At 46.4% G+C, this 12983-nt stretch overlaps 2 protein-coding genes across 4 annotated transcripts; both read right to left on the bottom strand.

The window, feature by feature from the left end:
* Positions 1-1589: 1589 nt before the first annotated feature.
* On the bottom strand, positions 1590-7156 carry LOC136509196 (mediator of RNA polymerase II transcription subunit 19a-like). 3 transcript variants are annotated; one of them, XM_066504023.1, is made up of 7 exons: positions 6811-7156; positions 5268-5335; positions 3481-3767; positions 3164-3394; positions 3013-3069; positions 2787-2918; positions 1590-2161 (listed from the first exon to the last, which is right to left on the bottom strand). In XM_066504023.1, the coding sequence occupies exons 2-6, from the start codon at positions 5296-5298 to the stop codon at positions 2874-2876; spliced, it is 651 nt and encodes a 216-aa protein (XP_066360120.1). In that variant the 5' UTR covers positions 5299-5335; positions 6811-7156; the 3' UTR covers positions 1590-2161; positions 2787-2873. The 3 variants fall into 3 exon arrangements, with proteins under 3 accessions (XP_066360120.1, XP_066360119.1, XP_066360121.1); XM_066504022.1 differs by having other exon boundaries at positions 3013-3072; positions 6811-7138; XM_066504024.1 differs by lacking the exons at positions 5268-5335; positions 6811-7156 and adding an exon at positions 4711-5227 and having other exon boundaries at positions 3013-3072.
* Positions 7157-7440: 284 nt separating this feature from the next.
* LOC136509195 (hydroxyproline O-galactosyltransferase GALT2-like) lies at positions 7441-11033 on the bottom strand. The gene is made up of 7 exons (XM_066504021.1): positions 10100-11033; positions 9106-9338; positions 8707-8997; positions 8498-8626; positions 8229-8402; positions 8040-8147; positions 7441-7932 (listed from the first exon to the last, which is right to left on the bottom strand). Exons 1-7 carry the CDS (start codon positions 10914-10916, stop codon positions 7726-7728), a joined length of 1959 nt encoding a protein of 652 aa, XP_066360118.1. The 5' UTR covers positions 10917-11033; the 3' UTR covers positions 7441-7725.
* Positions 11034-12983: the final 1950 nt, after the last annotated feature.

Genomic DNA, 12983 nt, shown 5'->3' with positions numbered 1-12983 from the left:
TAGTTCATACACATAACGAAGCACATTTCCTTTAGTCCAATATGAATGAAACATACTAAGTACAAGGTCTCTAGTACGTAATAACTAACTAAATAGATACTATCAATTCACTACTAACTACTAAGTACTACTAATTATGTCAAGTAACTAACTAACTAACTATGTAACTAACTATATAACTATTTAACTAACTATGTAAAGCATCCATCAATCTACATATCTATCTAAATATCTTTCTACCTATCTAAATCACTACCATATTAACTAACTAACTATTGTCAAATAAGAAGAAAATTAACAAACTAATGTACCTTGCTTGATTGTAGGGGAGGCGCAGCCGGTGCACGGGATACGAGCCGGTCGACAGGAGGCAGAGGCGGCCGTGGGGAAGCTGTCGTGCGTCCCTGGTGCGCCAACGCGTCCTCCCGGCCGGCCACCACAGCGGCAAGGCGGGCGGGGGCGTGCGGCCATGGGAGGCAGGCACCAGGCCCCCGGCCACCTGGGCACGGCCCCCGCTGCCCCTTTGCCGACCGGCGTAGCAGGGGGGCAGCCGGCAAGGGAGGGCGGTGTGGCATGGGGCGGGCCAGCGCGGTCGCGGGCTAGGGTCGCCGGCGGGGAGGGCCGGCCGGGGTGGCGGGCGGCGCTGGGGACGCGGATGGCCGAGGGGAGACAGCGCGGTGGTGCGCGGGAGGCGCGGTGGCGGCGACGGAGTGAGGGAGAGAGAGGGAGTCAGGCCGAGTGGGTGAGGGAGAGGGAATGAATTGACAGAGATCGGGAGGGCCCAATAGTCAGCCGGCTAGGCGCGCCAAGATATGTGGCGCCAAGCTAGCTGTCAGGTCACCTCCACGTCTGCGTTGATGCCGACGTGGCCCCAAGACCTAGGTGTCAAAGACATTGGCGCCGAGATGTGTAAGCTCGGCGCCAAATGACTCTGGCGTCGAGGTGGGGGTCTAAATTTTGAAAGCATACCTCCAGGGGCATATTTATGAAAAACTTTCAAAAAAAAAGGGCCAAAGAATAAAAAAAATTCGGGCACCATGCTGAACTGGAAAAAAAAACTCATTGAGCTAGCTCGGTGGCTCGGTACAAAAGTACTATGATTGAATTTGTTTTTCTTTTAAAATAAAAATGACTTGATTTGGAATGACTTTTGACTTCGGCTCGGCTCGTTAAGCTTAGCATGAAGTTGGGTCTTAAATAACTCAGGAGACTGATAAATAAGATTATGCAAATTTTCAAAAAAAAAAAACTCGAAAAAACTGCAGTCGGCTCGATATCCAGCCTTACATGCTGGTGATGCCAAGCGGCTACCATGCCGGCGATGAGTTTGCTCCCAAACCAGATCAGGAGCCGGACACGCACGACAGGCCACTCGACGAGTCGGAGGCTCGGAGCTGGAAGAAATATCCCTTCCAGAGAGTCGGAGATGGAAGAGAGAATCCCATCCAGTCATCCAGAGAGAGAGAGAGAGAGAGAGAGAGAGAGAGCGCGCGAGCGAGCAAGGAAGCTTTTTTGCAACTTTCTGGCTATCTGGTGCAAGTTGACTTAGCAGCAAGTAGCTAAAATGATTAAACGTGTGGCACAAATCACGCAAAAGGTCGCATCACGAACCAATAACCATACTTTGTAATAACATTCATCATGGTTAAACAAGCAGTGTGCTAATTTGACCCCAATTCATTCCATGTCGATCAACTCCGGATATTGGCACAAGAAAGCAGTTACCATGGAAAATAAACTTGGAACTGACTACCAACATTTAATTTAGCTACTGGTTAAACAGCAAATCATCCTACTCTATGAATCAAGGTCGGTACGACGGGAACACGAAATTATTTCCAATTCCCTGCCCTCAACTACATCTCTAGACTACAAACTGTATAACCATCCACAGCTACTCATGCACGCTACATCAGGACTCAGGACTCAGGACTCAGGAGTTCAAAGCCGCCGCCTAGTATCAATAAGTGTGCTAGCTCTTCAATCGAAACAGTCTCATTGCATATCCTTTCAATCGCTCCTACAACCAATTCTTCAGGGAGGAACAGAAAGTTGGCACAGTTCGAAGGATTAGTCCTATGTTAACAAATTCAATTTTCCTCAAAATGGAGACTGCAAAAATACTGTCATGTTCTTATCAAGACCTCCAACTCATGGCACCCTGCACCATCCAAACAAACATAAAAATTAGCATATCGTTCAGAACACACTAGTTTATTGATTGTTTTGTAAAAGTGTCGATTATTAAGACTTGACTTTGACATGTTTCTCTGTGGTACATAAACAAGCACAGAGCACACAGGTATTTTCAGAAATATACTGTTATGCTCCATATCAATTGTTATGCGTTATGGTCTACATAAAGTCACACCATGCTATAAGACGGCTAACAAGTTCATCAACATTGCATCACTACAGACAACCATCAAAGGAACATATAACTATTATTACTACCATTTTAGGACGAGTACAAAGGAAAAATTGAACAGTTAAGTGTCCACATAGAATCTGAGTAGCTGTCGATGCCATTGCATATTCAGATATTCTAGAGATGGAGCTAAAAATCAGATGAGACTAATGTTAGGTCATAGCCTCATAGGGATGCCTCTTAAAATGGCTTAAGACATGTTGACAATGCACCTCTAACTGAAACATTTGCATCGATAAACAGAAACCGCCCAAATTAAGACACGTTATGCAAGCCAGATCACTGAACAACAGAATCTAAAAAAAAACGTTACATGAAAAACAAATTGAATCCAATAGGGAAGTAAAGAAGCACGTACCATTATTCTGCACAGGTTTTGATGGCAGAAACCATCAGTCTCCTTTTAACAGCAAATTACAAGCATTCAAGAAAGAACTAGGAAGTGTTAACTAAGTCCATTCCCCGTCTCATCAGTTTTGGAGCTCTTATGCTGCCATAAGTTGATCAGCCACGTTAACAACAAAGCGACAAATTCTCTCTATGAGAGTTATTGTATCAGCAAGGAAATAATAGCAGTGTGCTACCTTACTCTTCTTGTGCTTATGCACATCCGCTGAATCTTCTGTTTCCTCATGCTTCCTCTTCTGATACAAATGGTGGGCATTGCCCATCAAAAGGTATATGGTTTGAAATGAAGCTATTCAGAGTTTTTGAACATACAGAAAATGGACCAACCTTTTCATGATGTTTCTTTGAATCAGAATCATGATGACCACTTTTATCTTTTTTCTTATCCTTGTCTTTGTCTTTATCTTTGTCCTTACTCCGATCCTTATGCCGATGTTTGTGCCTCTTATGTTCCTTGTCTTTGTCCCTGTCTTTGTCTTTGTGCTTTTTATGCTTCTTCTCTTTGTCCTTGGACTCACTTTTTGGTTTACCCGAAATAGTCGGTATGCCCTTTTCAGTCTGTTGATATGGTATATGTTGTAAACAGTACAATGAGCAAATCTAATAATGCCATAAAAGAAGTGAGATGCTAGAAAGGATCTTACAGAGGGCAAATCCACAGGAGCTGTTTCTCGAAGTTGGAATGCTTGCCCCAGTGTTTCCATATCAAAGGGCTGAATATAAGCAGGTTTATCCCTCATATATGCATTCTGAACAAGTTGATCTAACTCCATTCCTTCTCCTTTGCGAATTTCAGTGTCTCCCACAACATTGTGAAGATAATGTGTATCTGATATTGCCAGTGGCAAAGGTTTCTTGCAAAAGAAATCATGGTGTGACAGCAGTTTGTAGTGGCTGATCAAATCAACAGCACCAGTGAGCTCCCTTGGCCCTGAAATACATAGAGAGATGATATATCAAACAACCACATAGCCGGCGAATAAGGTTCCAGAAAAGATAGATGCACTGATATATCTATGAAGCAAAATTTAATCTAGCTTACAATAGACATTAGATGCAGTATTGTCACAAAATACTAAATGTCCAACTAACACGTTGTGAACTATGAATAAGTCAAAGCAGGTGAATTTTTGCCCATTGTTAAAACAACAACAGCAGCAGCAAAGCCTTTTAGTCCCAAGCAAGTTGGGGTAGGCTAGAGTTGAAACCCAACATGAGCCTCTAGTCACGGTTCAGGCACGTCAATAGCTGTTTTCCAAGCACTCCTATCCAAACAAAGATCTCTAGGTATATCCCAACCCTTTAAATCTCTTTTTATTGCCTCCCCCCATGTCAGCTTCGGTCTTCCTCTACCTCTCCTCACATTGATATCTCGACTTAGAACTCCACGATGTGCCTCTGAAGGTCTCCTTTGGACATGGCCAAACCACCTCAACCGATGTTGGACAAGCTTTTCTTCAATTGGTGCTACCCCTAGACGGTCACGTATATCATCATTCCGAACTCGATCCATCCTTGTATGACCACAAATCCAACGCAACATACGCATTTCCGCGACACTCAGTTGTTGGACATGCCATCTTTTTGTTTGCCCATTGTTAAAAGAACTGCAGTAAACAGCTGGCTACAGGACATACTGGCCTAAGCTGGCAAAAGAATCAGCACCAAAAGTTTGTATTTAAAATTCTAAGCATATAATTATTACTAATTTCTTGCAAGCTAATGAGGATAACTCGTAATCAAGCAAGCTGTGATATTAATACCAGTCTGTTGCTTTGTGCCCACATGAATTAGAATTTAGCATTTCAGATTTGCATACTGAATAATTGTCATAAGGGGAAGTGGGAAACATAGGGATCACAAATAATGATTACCTGCTTCCATAAAACAAATTCATTTTTGTTCCTTTCCAGCACTAACCATTCTGGTTGATAATACCAGCCACACAATCAAAATTTCAGATAGTGCTACTTGGCTGGCATAATACTGGTAATGGTAACTTGGAGGCAACCTATGCTAGGTGAGGACTTATCACTTAGCATGTTGTTTATGCACCTGGAGATCAGGAATCAGGACCCCAACAAAAGCTAACCACCCATATTAACAATTTCATTTCTGAAAATTGCTTGTCCACCAAATGCATATTTAGGGTGAAATGAACCGTGCGTCCCTAAACTTTCCACATATTCCCATCTGGGTCCATGAACTCTCAAAGTAATCATCTAGGTCCTTTAACTTTTCAAGTGATTCATTCAAAGTGTAAATTCAAGTCCATGATTGGACCTAGAGTGAACATAAAATGGACCACTTGAAAAGTTGAAGGATCAGATGATCAATTTGAGAGTTCATGGGCTTAGATGAGAATGCAGAAATTGTTTAAGGACCCACGGTGCATTTCATTCTTTTAGGTGAGTTTTAACCCAAACCCTACCGTTTCCAAACTTCTTGTCATCAGAATCCATCAGATTGGAGCTTGAACTATGCAAAGAGCATCTTCACCTGAAATTCAATTAGGAAAGAATGTAACAACAAATGTGTACAGGTAAAGTGAACTGGTTCTGTAATGAACAAACATGATATACATTACTACATATCTACATACCACACAGACATGTTAAATCCCATGACCATGCAAACATCAATAGACAATGCATAACCACATATGGTGTCACCATCAAAAGTAATGAACAGGTTTCCCCTCTCTTATTTGAAATACTATGGAATTACATGTCAATTGTCATGTGTAAAGCACTGTGATTTTAGCAAACCAAACATTATTTTGAAAAAAAAAAACTCTAATCGGTTCCAAAGAGTAGTGAGGTAAGGACGATTCAGATGTTATAAATGGAGCATACCAAGTGAAGAATTCAGCCCATATTAGCATTTTCTATTTCTCTTTTGTGTTACATAGCATCTATATATATGTCAGCAGACAGAATCCTTGCGCGATATATAACAGCTAGCAGATCAAAGCTATGACCTAATCGGTGCAAAAGTTTGTCTTAGGCCCATCAGCAATAATAACTAATGTCATAACATGACCAGATATCAGCTTGATACTTGCTCAGTTAACAGAATACTGAGAATAGGATACCATTCTGCTCAGGTTTTTATTTTTCCTTTTGGAGGATAGGAGGATTACCCGAGGCATGTAAAGTACAGCAGTTACAATGAAAAAGGATTGAGAAAAAAATTCAAGCAGACAAATGCTAGCAACAGGTTTCCGTGTACACAAAGACATTACTATCCCAATCAGTCTAGAGGCACTTCAAAGAAAAATAGGCCAAGCACTAGACAAAAGACCGCCCAATCAGATAATCAATCAACCTCATGTACAGTTACTAGTGGTAAAGGTCCAAAAATAATCCACAATTGGCAAAACAAAGCACTAGAGAGAGCAGGCCAGCAGGCCACCATACTAATTCAATACAAGATGCTTCTGACAATATACATAGGATACCCTACATAAAGGATCTCTGGCCAGGCAGCAACGGGCCTATTCGAGACACCAAAACTGCACACACAGCAATCATAACTATTACTACAAAAACCCAGCATTGTAACCAATGGTGATAGCCAGGAAGCATGGCTACAGGCTCTCAGTTGCAGCACATGAACTCAATTGGTCCAGAAACAGCCCCTGAAACACCAGTGTATCCAGGACAGGTGCCCCCTGAAACACCCGTGTATCCAGGATGCAGTTAGGGCATGGGGATTGAGCCGGGCCACTGATTCTAGAAAACACCCATGCGGCCAGCCAGGGTGCTCTGCAGGCAGATAAATTGAGCCTGCGCGCTGGATACTGCAAGTCTAATCGAACTAAAGGGGCGGGTGGAGCACGCTAAGTTAGGCAGCAGCGCCACGAAGCGGGCGCGAATCCGCGCCTGAGTGACCGGTGGTTAGGGTTCAATTCAATTCCTCCTGCCGCAGCAGCGAGGAGGCACCGGACACAGGGGCAAGCTTGGGGAACTCACCGACATAGCACGGAACGATCTCGAGGCGGGGACCGGTCTCCGCGCCACCCCGCGCCAGTCCAGTGCCAATAGAGCGCGAGGGCCGGGGCGGGGGTGGGGGGCGGGGTCGGGGGCGACGCCTCCCCGGCGAGGGCGGCGAAGACGTTCGGGTGGGAGGCGGGCCTGGGTCCCTGCGGTGTGCGCCGTCCGTCGCTGGCGGCGAGAACGCCGGCGGTGAGGGCGGCGGCGGTTGGGTAGCGAGCGGGCGAGAGAGGGAAAGGAACGATCCGGATCCCTCGACGACCCCCGAAGTTTCGCTTTTTGCTCGCCTTCAGGCTTGTAACGGAAGGAGGTCTTGGCAAAACCACCGGACACCACACGGGTTTTCTTGCCGTGGAGACCCCACCCCGGTCCAGCAGCTGTGCGCGGTGCGCCGACTCCAACAAGGAGTTCCGTGATGTCAAATACGTCATCGACTCGTACAAGCAGGAGTATACTAGTAGAACACACAGATCTGCAAACATGACACATGGGGAGATGGATTTCCATTCCATTCAGAGTTTCAGACTGCCCACCAAATCAGTGGGTACAGATTTGCAGTTCTACAAATGGCCGGCGCCTGTACAAGCAGCCTATGTGAATTCCCACCCACTCCTCCTCTCCTCTCCTCTCCTCATGTCTGCATTCACCTCAGTGCAGTTGATCACACCCTTATCTGGTATATACCTTCAATGTATAAAGAACCAAAGAACACTGTGATGTCGAGATCGAGATGATGGTTTCTGGCGTTAGTTATCAAGCAGATGGTTGTGTGACACTGAAGCCAGGCGAACGGAACAGAGATCATGAACCTTGATCCAACCTCTCCCCTGTTCTACAGCATCCTGTGATGGGGGATATCACACCTAGGCCACCATTTCCCCCTGGAGCCTCATGTTATCTGTAGTTACAGCAGCTCGCACGCCGTGCTGACAGTTTCTCCCAGAGGCACAGCATCTGCCTGGGGGACTGGTAGTGCGCCGTGAAGTAGTTATCCACGCAGCCGAACTGGCAGAACCTCCAGCTGTGGACGTACTGCACGGGGGCGCTGGTGTTGTAGTCCTCCACCCACATGCCCATGCTCACATCCTCCATCTTGAACAGCTGCAAGCAGCATGGAAGATGGCCCGTCAGGAGGCGTTGGCGGAAGGCGCGGTGGGCAAAAGGTATACAGATGTATCGCGGTTAAGACTTAAGACAGTGAACCTCACCCGTAGGGAGTGATTTGTATGCCGGGATGCTATGTCTCTCGCGATGTCGGCCGAGATAACGTAGCCAGGTCCATTGGCATACGGGGGATACGCAGCTTCAGGCCATTCCTGCAGGCGCACGCTTCGAGTGAGAAAACATATGCATGTTAAAATTGCAGATCCATGGCGCTTGCGTCGGCGCTAAGGTACCTCGTAGGTGACGGCCCATTTGCCCCTTCTTTGAGGCCTGTGCAAGAGATTCAGGTTGCCCAGATACAGAGGTAAGGTTCTGTTGTAGGTAGTGATTTGTTGCAATACTATATCCAGACGCACAAAGGTGTCGTCGTCGCACTTCATGATGTAATCTGCAGTGACGTTTTGCACCTATACATAAGCAAATGGCTCTCACCAGTCAGCATTTGTCAATGTCGGATGATACATTGGAAATAGACATTTAACACGAATGTAGCATAACTAACCCCGTATTGACATATCGCAACTGTTTTCAGAACCACCAGCTCATACCGGTCGATAAATGGCAGAATTACTATGTCCCCAAAATATTCTGCTTCCTTCTTTAGTGCTGCGTTTATCTCCTTTCTGTGGCTCTACAGAAGGAAGCACGTCACAAACTCATAATGATACTGTTATGATTGAACCATTGTGAAATCATGAGAACAAATCATACCAGCGCGACAAAGAACCGGGCAACTGCATTCCCCAATTGGATAGCCGGAAACTGCATCCAAGTTTTCCTAATAGCCATGCGCTCAGCAAAATGGTTTGTAGCAGAGAGGATGCCGATGAAAAGATGAATTGGTTCCTCTGGGACAGGGCGAGCCTTCCACCTTTCAGACATTTCCAAGACTTGTAGGAGAGAAAAACTAGGATGGGCCTTTGGAAGCGCTGTTGCATATACAGAGTGAACATCTATGCCCCCTGTTATGGCTAAACCTGTTGCATCTTCGAGAGTGAATCCCTGACAAATATTGGCAATAAAAAAATAAGTACCCAGTGATTTCTTTGCCAGAACTTCGAAATATCTCTACAATGGAATGTATTCTTTGGCAAGGGAACTAAAATTTACCATCCTATGAGGAAATGAGGCAACATGGCGGCCTCCCACATTAATATGATATCCTTCAATGCCAGCTTGGATAGTGAGAACAAACATCTTCCCCTCTGAAAATGGAAATGGCCATGTCATTTCAGGTTTCTTTGCTCGCCCGATAAATCTGTTGAACCATGAGCTTGTCTTTGTTTCCTTCGACTCAACTATGTCCTGCCGCTCCCATTTCTCACATTTTTTGAATCCATCGACTGCAAAGTTAACAATCTGCAAGAATAAGTACGAAGGACTAAAGGTGGCAGCCATAAGGTAGCAACAGACACGAGCAGCAATGCAAGCAACACATTACAATACGACGCATATAGATTTAGCACCGATTTAGCACCTTTGTCAGTAATCCGTTTTTTGACCTTTCATCAGTGCTCATCCACCCAATACCTTATACTTCAACCAACCGCCGCAAACAATAATAGACGCACAAGAACAAATAAAATTACATAAGAGCGTCTCCAAGAGCCTTTCTAAATCCCACTCTCTAAATCATCTTTTGAAGAGTCATTTGCATAAAAATCGTTTTCTATATCTTTTCACTCTCCTAACAGTTTTTCTATATCTCGTGCGCACTCTAGAGAGCCATTCTCGTCTTCTATTTTTTGCTAGCGAAAAAACCCGGAACAGAAGAAGGCTATATTTGGATAACCATTTAGAGAAACTGTTGGAGGGTAGTTTTTCATCAAAATCTCTATTCCTAACATTTAGGAAGGATACAGAATCTCTTGGAGATGCTCTAAACCGGTGAAGAATTAACAAGGTTCTGGACAAAATTATTCAAAACATCAACGGATGCGTCATGAAAGCATATTGTTCCATACTGACTAGTGACTACTATGTGTTTCTTACCATTTCCCAAGAACAGGGAGCTTGCATTGTCCAATTAATAAGCATGCCAAGTTTGCTACTTGCATTTTAATTCAAATTTCGAAACAAACAATTGTTGAAGCGCGCCTCTTACCCAGGTCATCGTCTCTGGAAGGGGTGCCGTCGCAGCGCTGCGCCCTGCCCCACTGCATTCGGAAGCAGGTGTTCATCTCTAGCACGGGGCGACCGCTCCAGTCGCCACGGAGCCGCGGGTTGAGGTGGAGTATCCTCGGCGGCTCCTCGCCGTCGGCGGCGCGCAGGCCGCGCAGCTCCACCGCGAACTGCGCCACCAGCACCGTCCCGTTGCCCGCGCCGCTCCGCTCCAGCGCCTCGACGTACTCGGGCCGCGCCGCGCGCGCCGTCCCCACCACCGTCAACGCCGACCCGGCGGCCAGCCCGCACGGCAGGAACGCCGCGGTCTCCCCGGCGCCGAGCGCGAGCGAGCCGGGGCACTTGGCCGCAGCGCCCTCCCCGGCGACGTCGCGGGAGGCGATGGAGTCGCCGACGTCGCCGGCGAACGCGGAGGCCTCCTCCCACGCGGCGGCCCCGAGCGCCCACGCCTCGGCCGCCACGCGCTCCAGCTCCATGAAGTTCCCCAGCCGCCGGCCCCACCGCTCCGGCCGCGCCTCGACGGCCTCCCGCCGCCGGAGGATCTCGCCGGTGATGCGGCCGTACCCGGACACGCCCCCGCCGCCCCTCGCGCGAGCAGACGGCTCGCCCGCGCCGGCGGTGGCCAGGCGGCGGCCGACGGCAGCAGGCGCGGGCCCCGCGCCGCCGAGGCCAGCGAGCTTGATGGACACGAACAGTAGGTAGGCGAACGCCGCCACGGCGAGGAGCGGCGCACCCAGGCCCCGGCGCGCGCGCAGCCGGCTCACGCCGAGGAATCCCTCGGAGCTGCGCGCGCGCTTCATGGCTGCCGGCCGCCGGTGGCCGGGTTCGGGGACCCGCGACCGCGAGCGGGCCCGGATCCGAAATGGCAGTGGCCGGCCGGCGCTTGCCGGGTCTGGGAGTGGGTGAAATCCGGAGCGAGACGGGAAGGGAAAGTGATGGGTTGGGTTGGTGGTTTAGCGATAACGATCGCCAGCTGGGCGTTGCTGCTGACGTGGCGGTTACTGGAAACCGTGTCTCACATTCGCAGAGAAAAAAAAAGATTATAAGAGAAACGAATATGACCTTTATCTCTTGAACCGTCACATTTCTCAATTTCAAATCATAATATGTTTTGGCATCTTTAAATTGATTTTAAATTGATATTATGCATCTAGATATATCATGTATATTTATCTAGGTACGTAGCAAAAGTTATGATTTTAGAAAAGTCAAAACGTCTTATAATTTGAAACAAAGTGAGTAGCATTTGCTGCGTCCAATTTAAAATAGCCACAAAATATTTAGGATGATAATTTTCAGACGGCTAATTATTACAAATAGTGACAAGCCTACATGTATTTAACATACCTATTTTTCATCAATAGAGATCTAAACACAACAGCTCATCTTTTATAAGCTGTTTGGTTTCCCGTATTTGGTTGCCACGCCAAGCTGTGGCGCCGCTGAAGTTTGTCACAGAGAAATACTGCGTCTAAGGTTTGGCAAGAAAATGAACTGTACGTGATGTGGCTGCCGCAGCTTTGTAAAAAACCAAACAACACCTTCGATTTCCATGACCATCACCAGTTATGTACGTGGCATGTCGTGGCTTACAACCAAACATGCTTACACAAGCTAGAACGATGGTTCAAGGTTCGCGTCTTGTTTCTCACCTCACTATGGTTGTCTTTGTCACACAGGCCAAATATGCTTACGCAACCAAATGTGTTAGCCTCTCTTTTTTTGGTGCCTTTGTGTAGTTTTTCTTCACCACTAGTATTGTTTTGTTCTCCCTTTCTTATCACGACACACTACCCCGTCCACGTTTTTTTTTTTTTTACAACAAGCCCAATCCACGTTGGTTCGCGCCCCCTCCCCCTGCCGAAGATCGCTCGTCCTGCCCGCGCTAGCATTGAAAGCTTGTCTCACTTGCGCTCGTGTCCGCCGGAAGACCGCAAACTAGAGATTTGGCCACGCGCCTCTTCAAAAGCCGCATGACAACAGCCGGCTCAATGACCATTTAACCACTTGTAAACCAAAGACACAATCATTTTACGTGAGACTTATCATTGATACATCGCATGAATTAGCGTTGCACCATGAAGTTCGTATATTTTCATTTTTTTTAGAATTACGTGCAAGGATGAAGGGAACGTTCGATTGCATATTGAAAGCTTGAAAGGTTAATAAAGTTGTTTGGGGAACAAATCCAATTACTTCTATCGTCCTTCACCGGACCCTTACCTCAATTTTAGCCCAAGGAAACAAAGAGTCCAAATCCAATGTGTTTTAGTATTTTGGTTCGGACTACCGAACAGTTCAAACTTGTGATGGTTACCACGGCTTCGTACGGACTCCGATTTAAACGTTCTAGCACTTCATCGATAGCTTATCAAGTCTACTTTCCAATGGATCCGTAGTTGTATACTCATATCAATATCTCATCAGATTTGTGCGCAGTCATCGTTTAACGTCTTCATGTCGCCGAGGCACGTTCACGATTCACGGAGGATTCGTTTTATAAATAAATTTGGTTTTGCTGGTTTCTTTTCTTTCTTTCTTGCACAAGTTGCTGGTTTCTAAGGCTAGTCTCAATGGGGTTTAATCAGAGTTTCATGGGCAATAAATATGCTGATGTGGCACCGTATTGATGAAGATAGAGATGATGAAAATTCCATAGGAGCAGAGAGAGTTTCGTGGAGATAAAATTCTTAAGCACCGTTTTAAAAATATGGATGTATTACAAACTGGGCTACGAAAACCTTTATGGAGACCGGCCTAATTGTGTGTTGTTGGAGAGTTCAAAAGGGTTAGGACAAGGAACATCCCAATATACAATGATTCGTTTTAGTAAGGCCCCGTTTAGATCCGATTTTTTTGGGGTTTTT

This window comes from Miscanthus floridulus, chromosome 15, assembly GCF_019320115.1.
Source record: "Miscanthus floridulus cultivar M001 chromosome 15, ASM1932011v1, whole genome shotgun sequence".
Taxonomy (NCBI): Eukaryota; Viridiplantae; Streptophyta; class Magnoliopsida; order Poales; family Poaceae; genus Miscanthus; species Miscanthus floridulus.
Note: the sequence above shows the minus strand (reverse complement) of the source record. Positions and strands in the feature narration are given on the sequence as shown.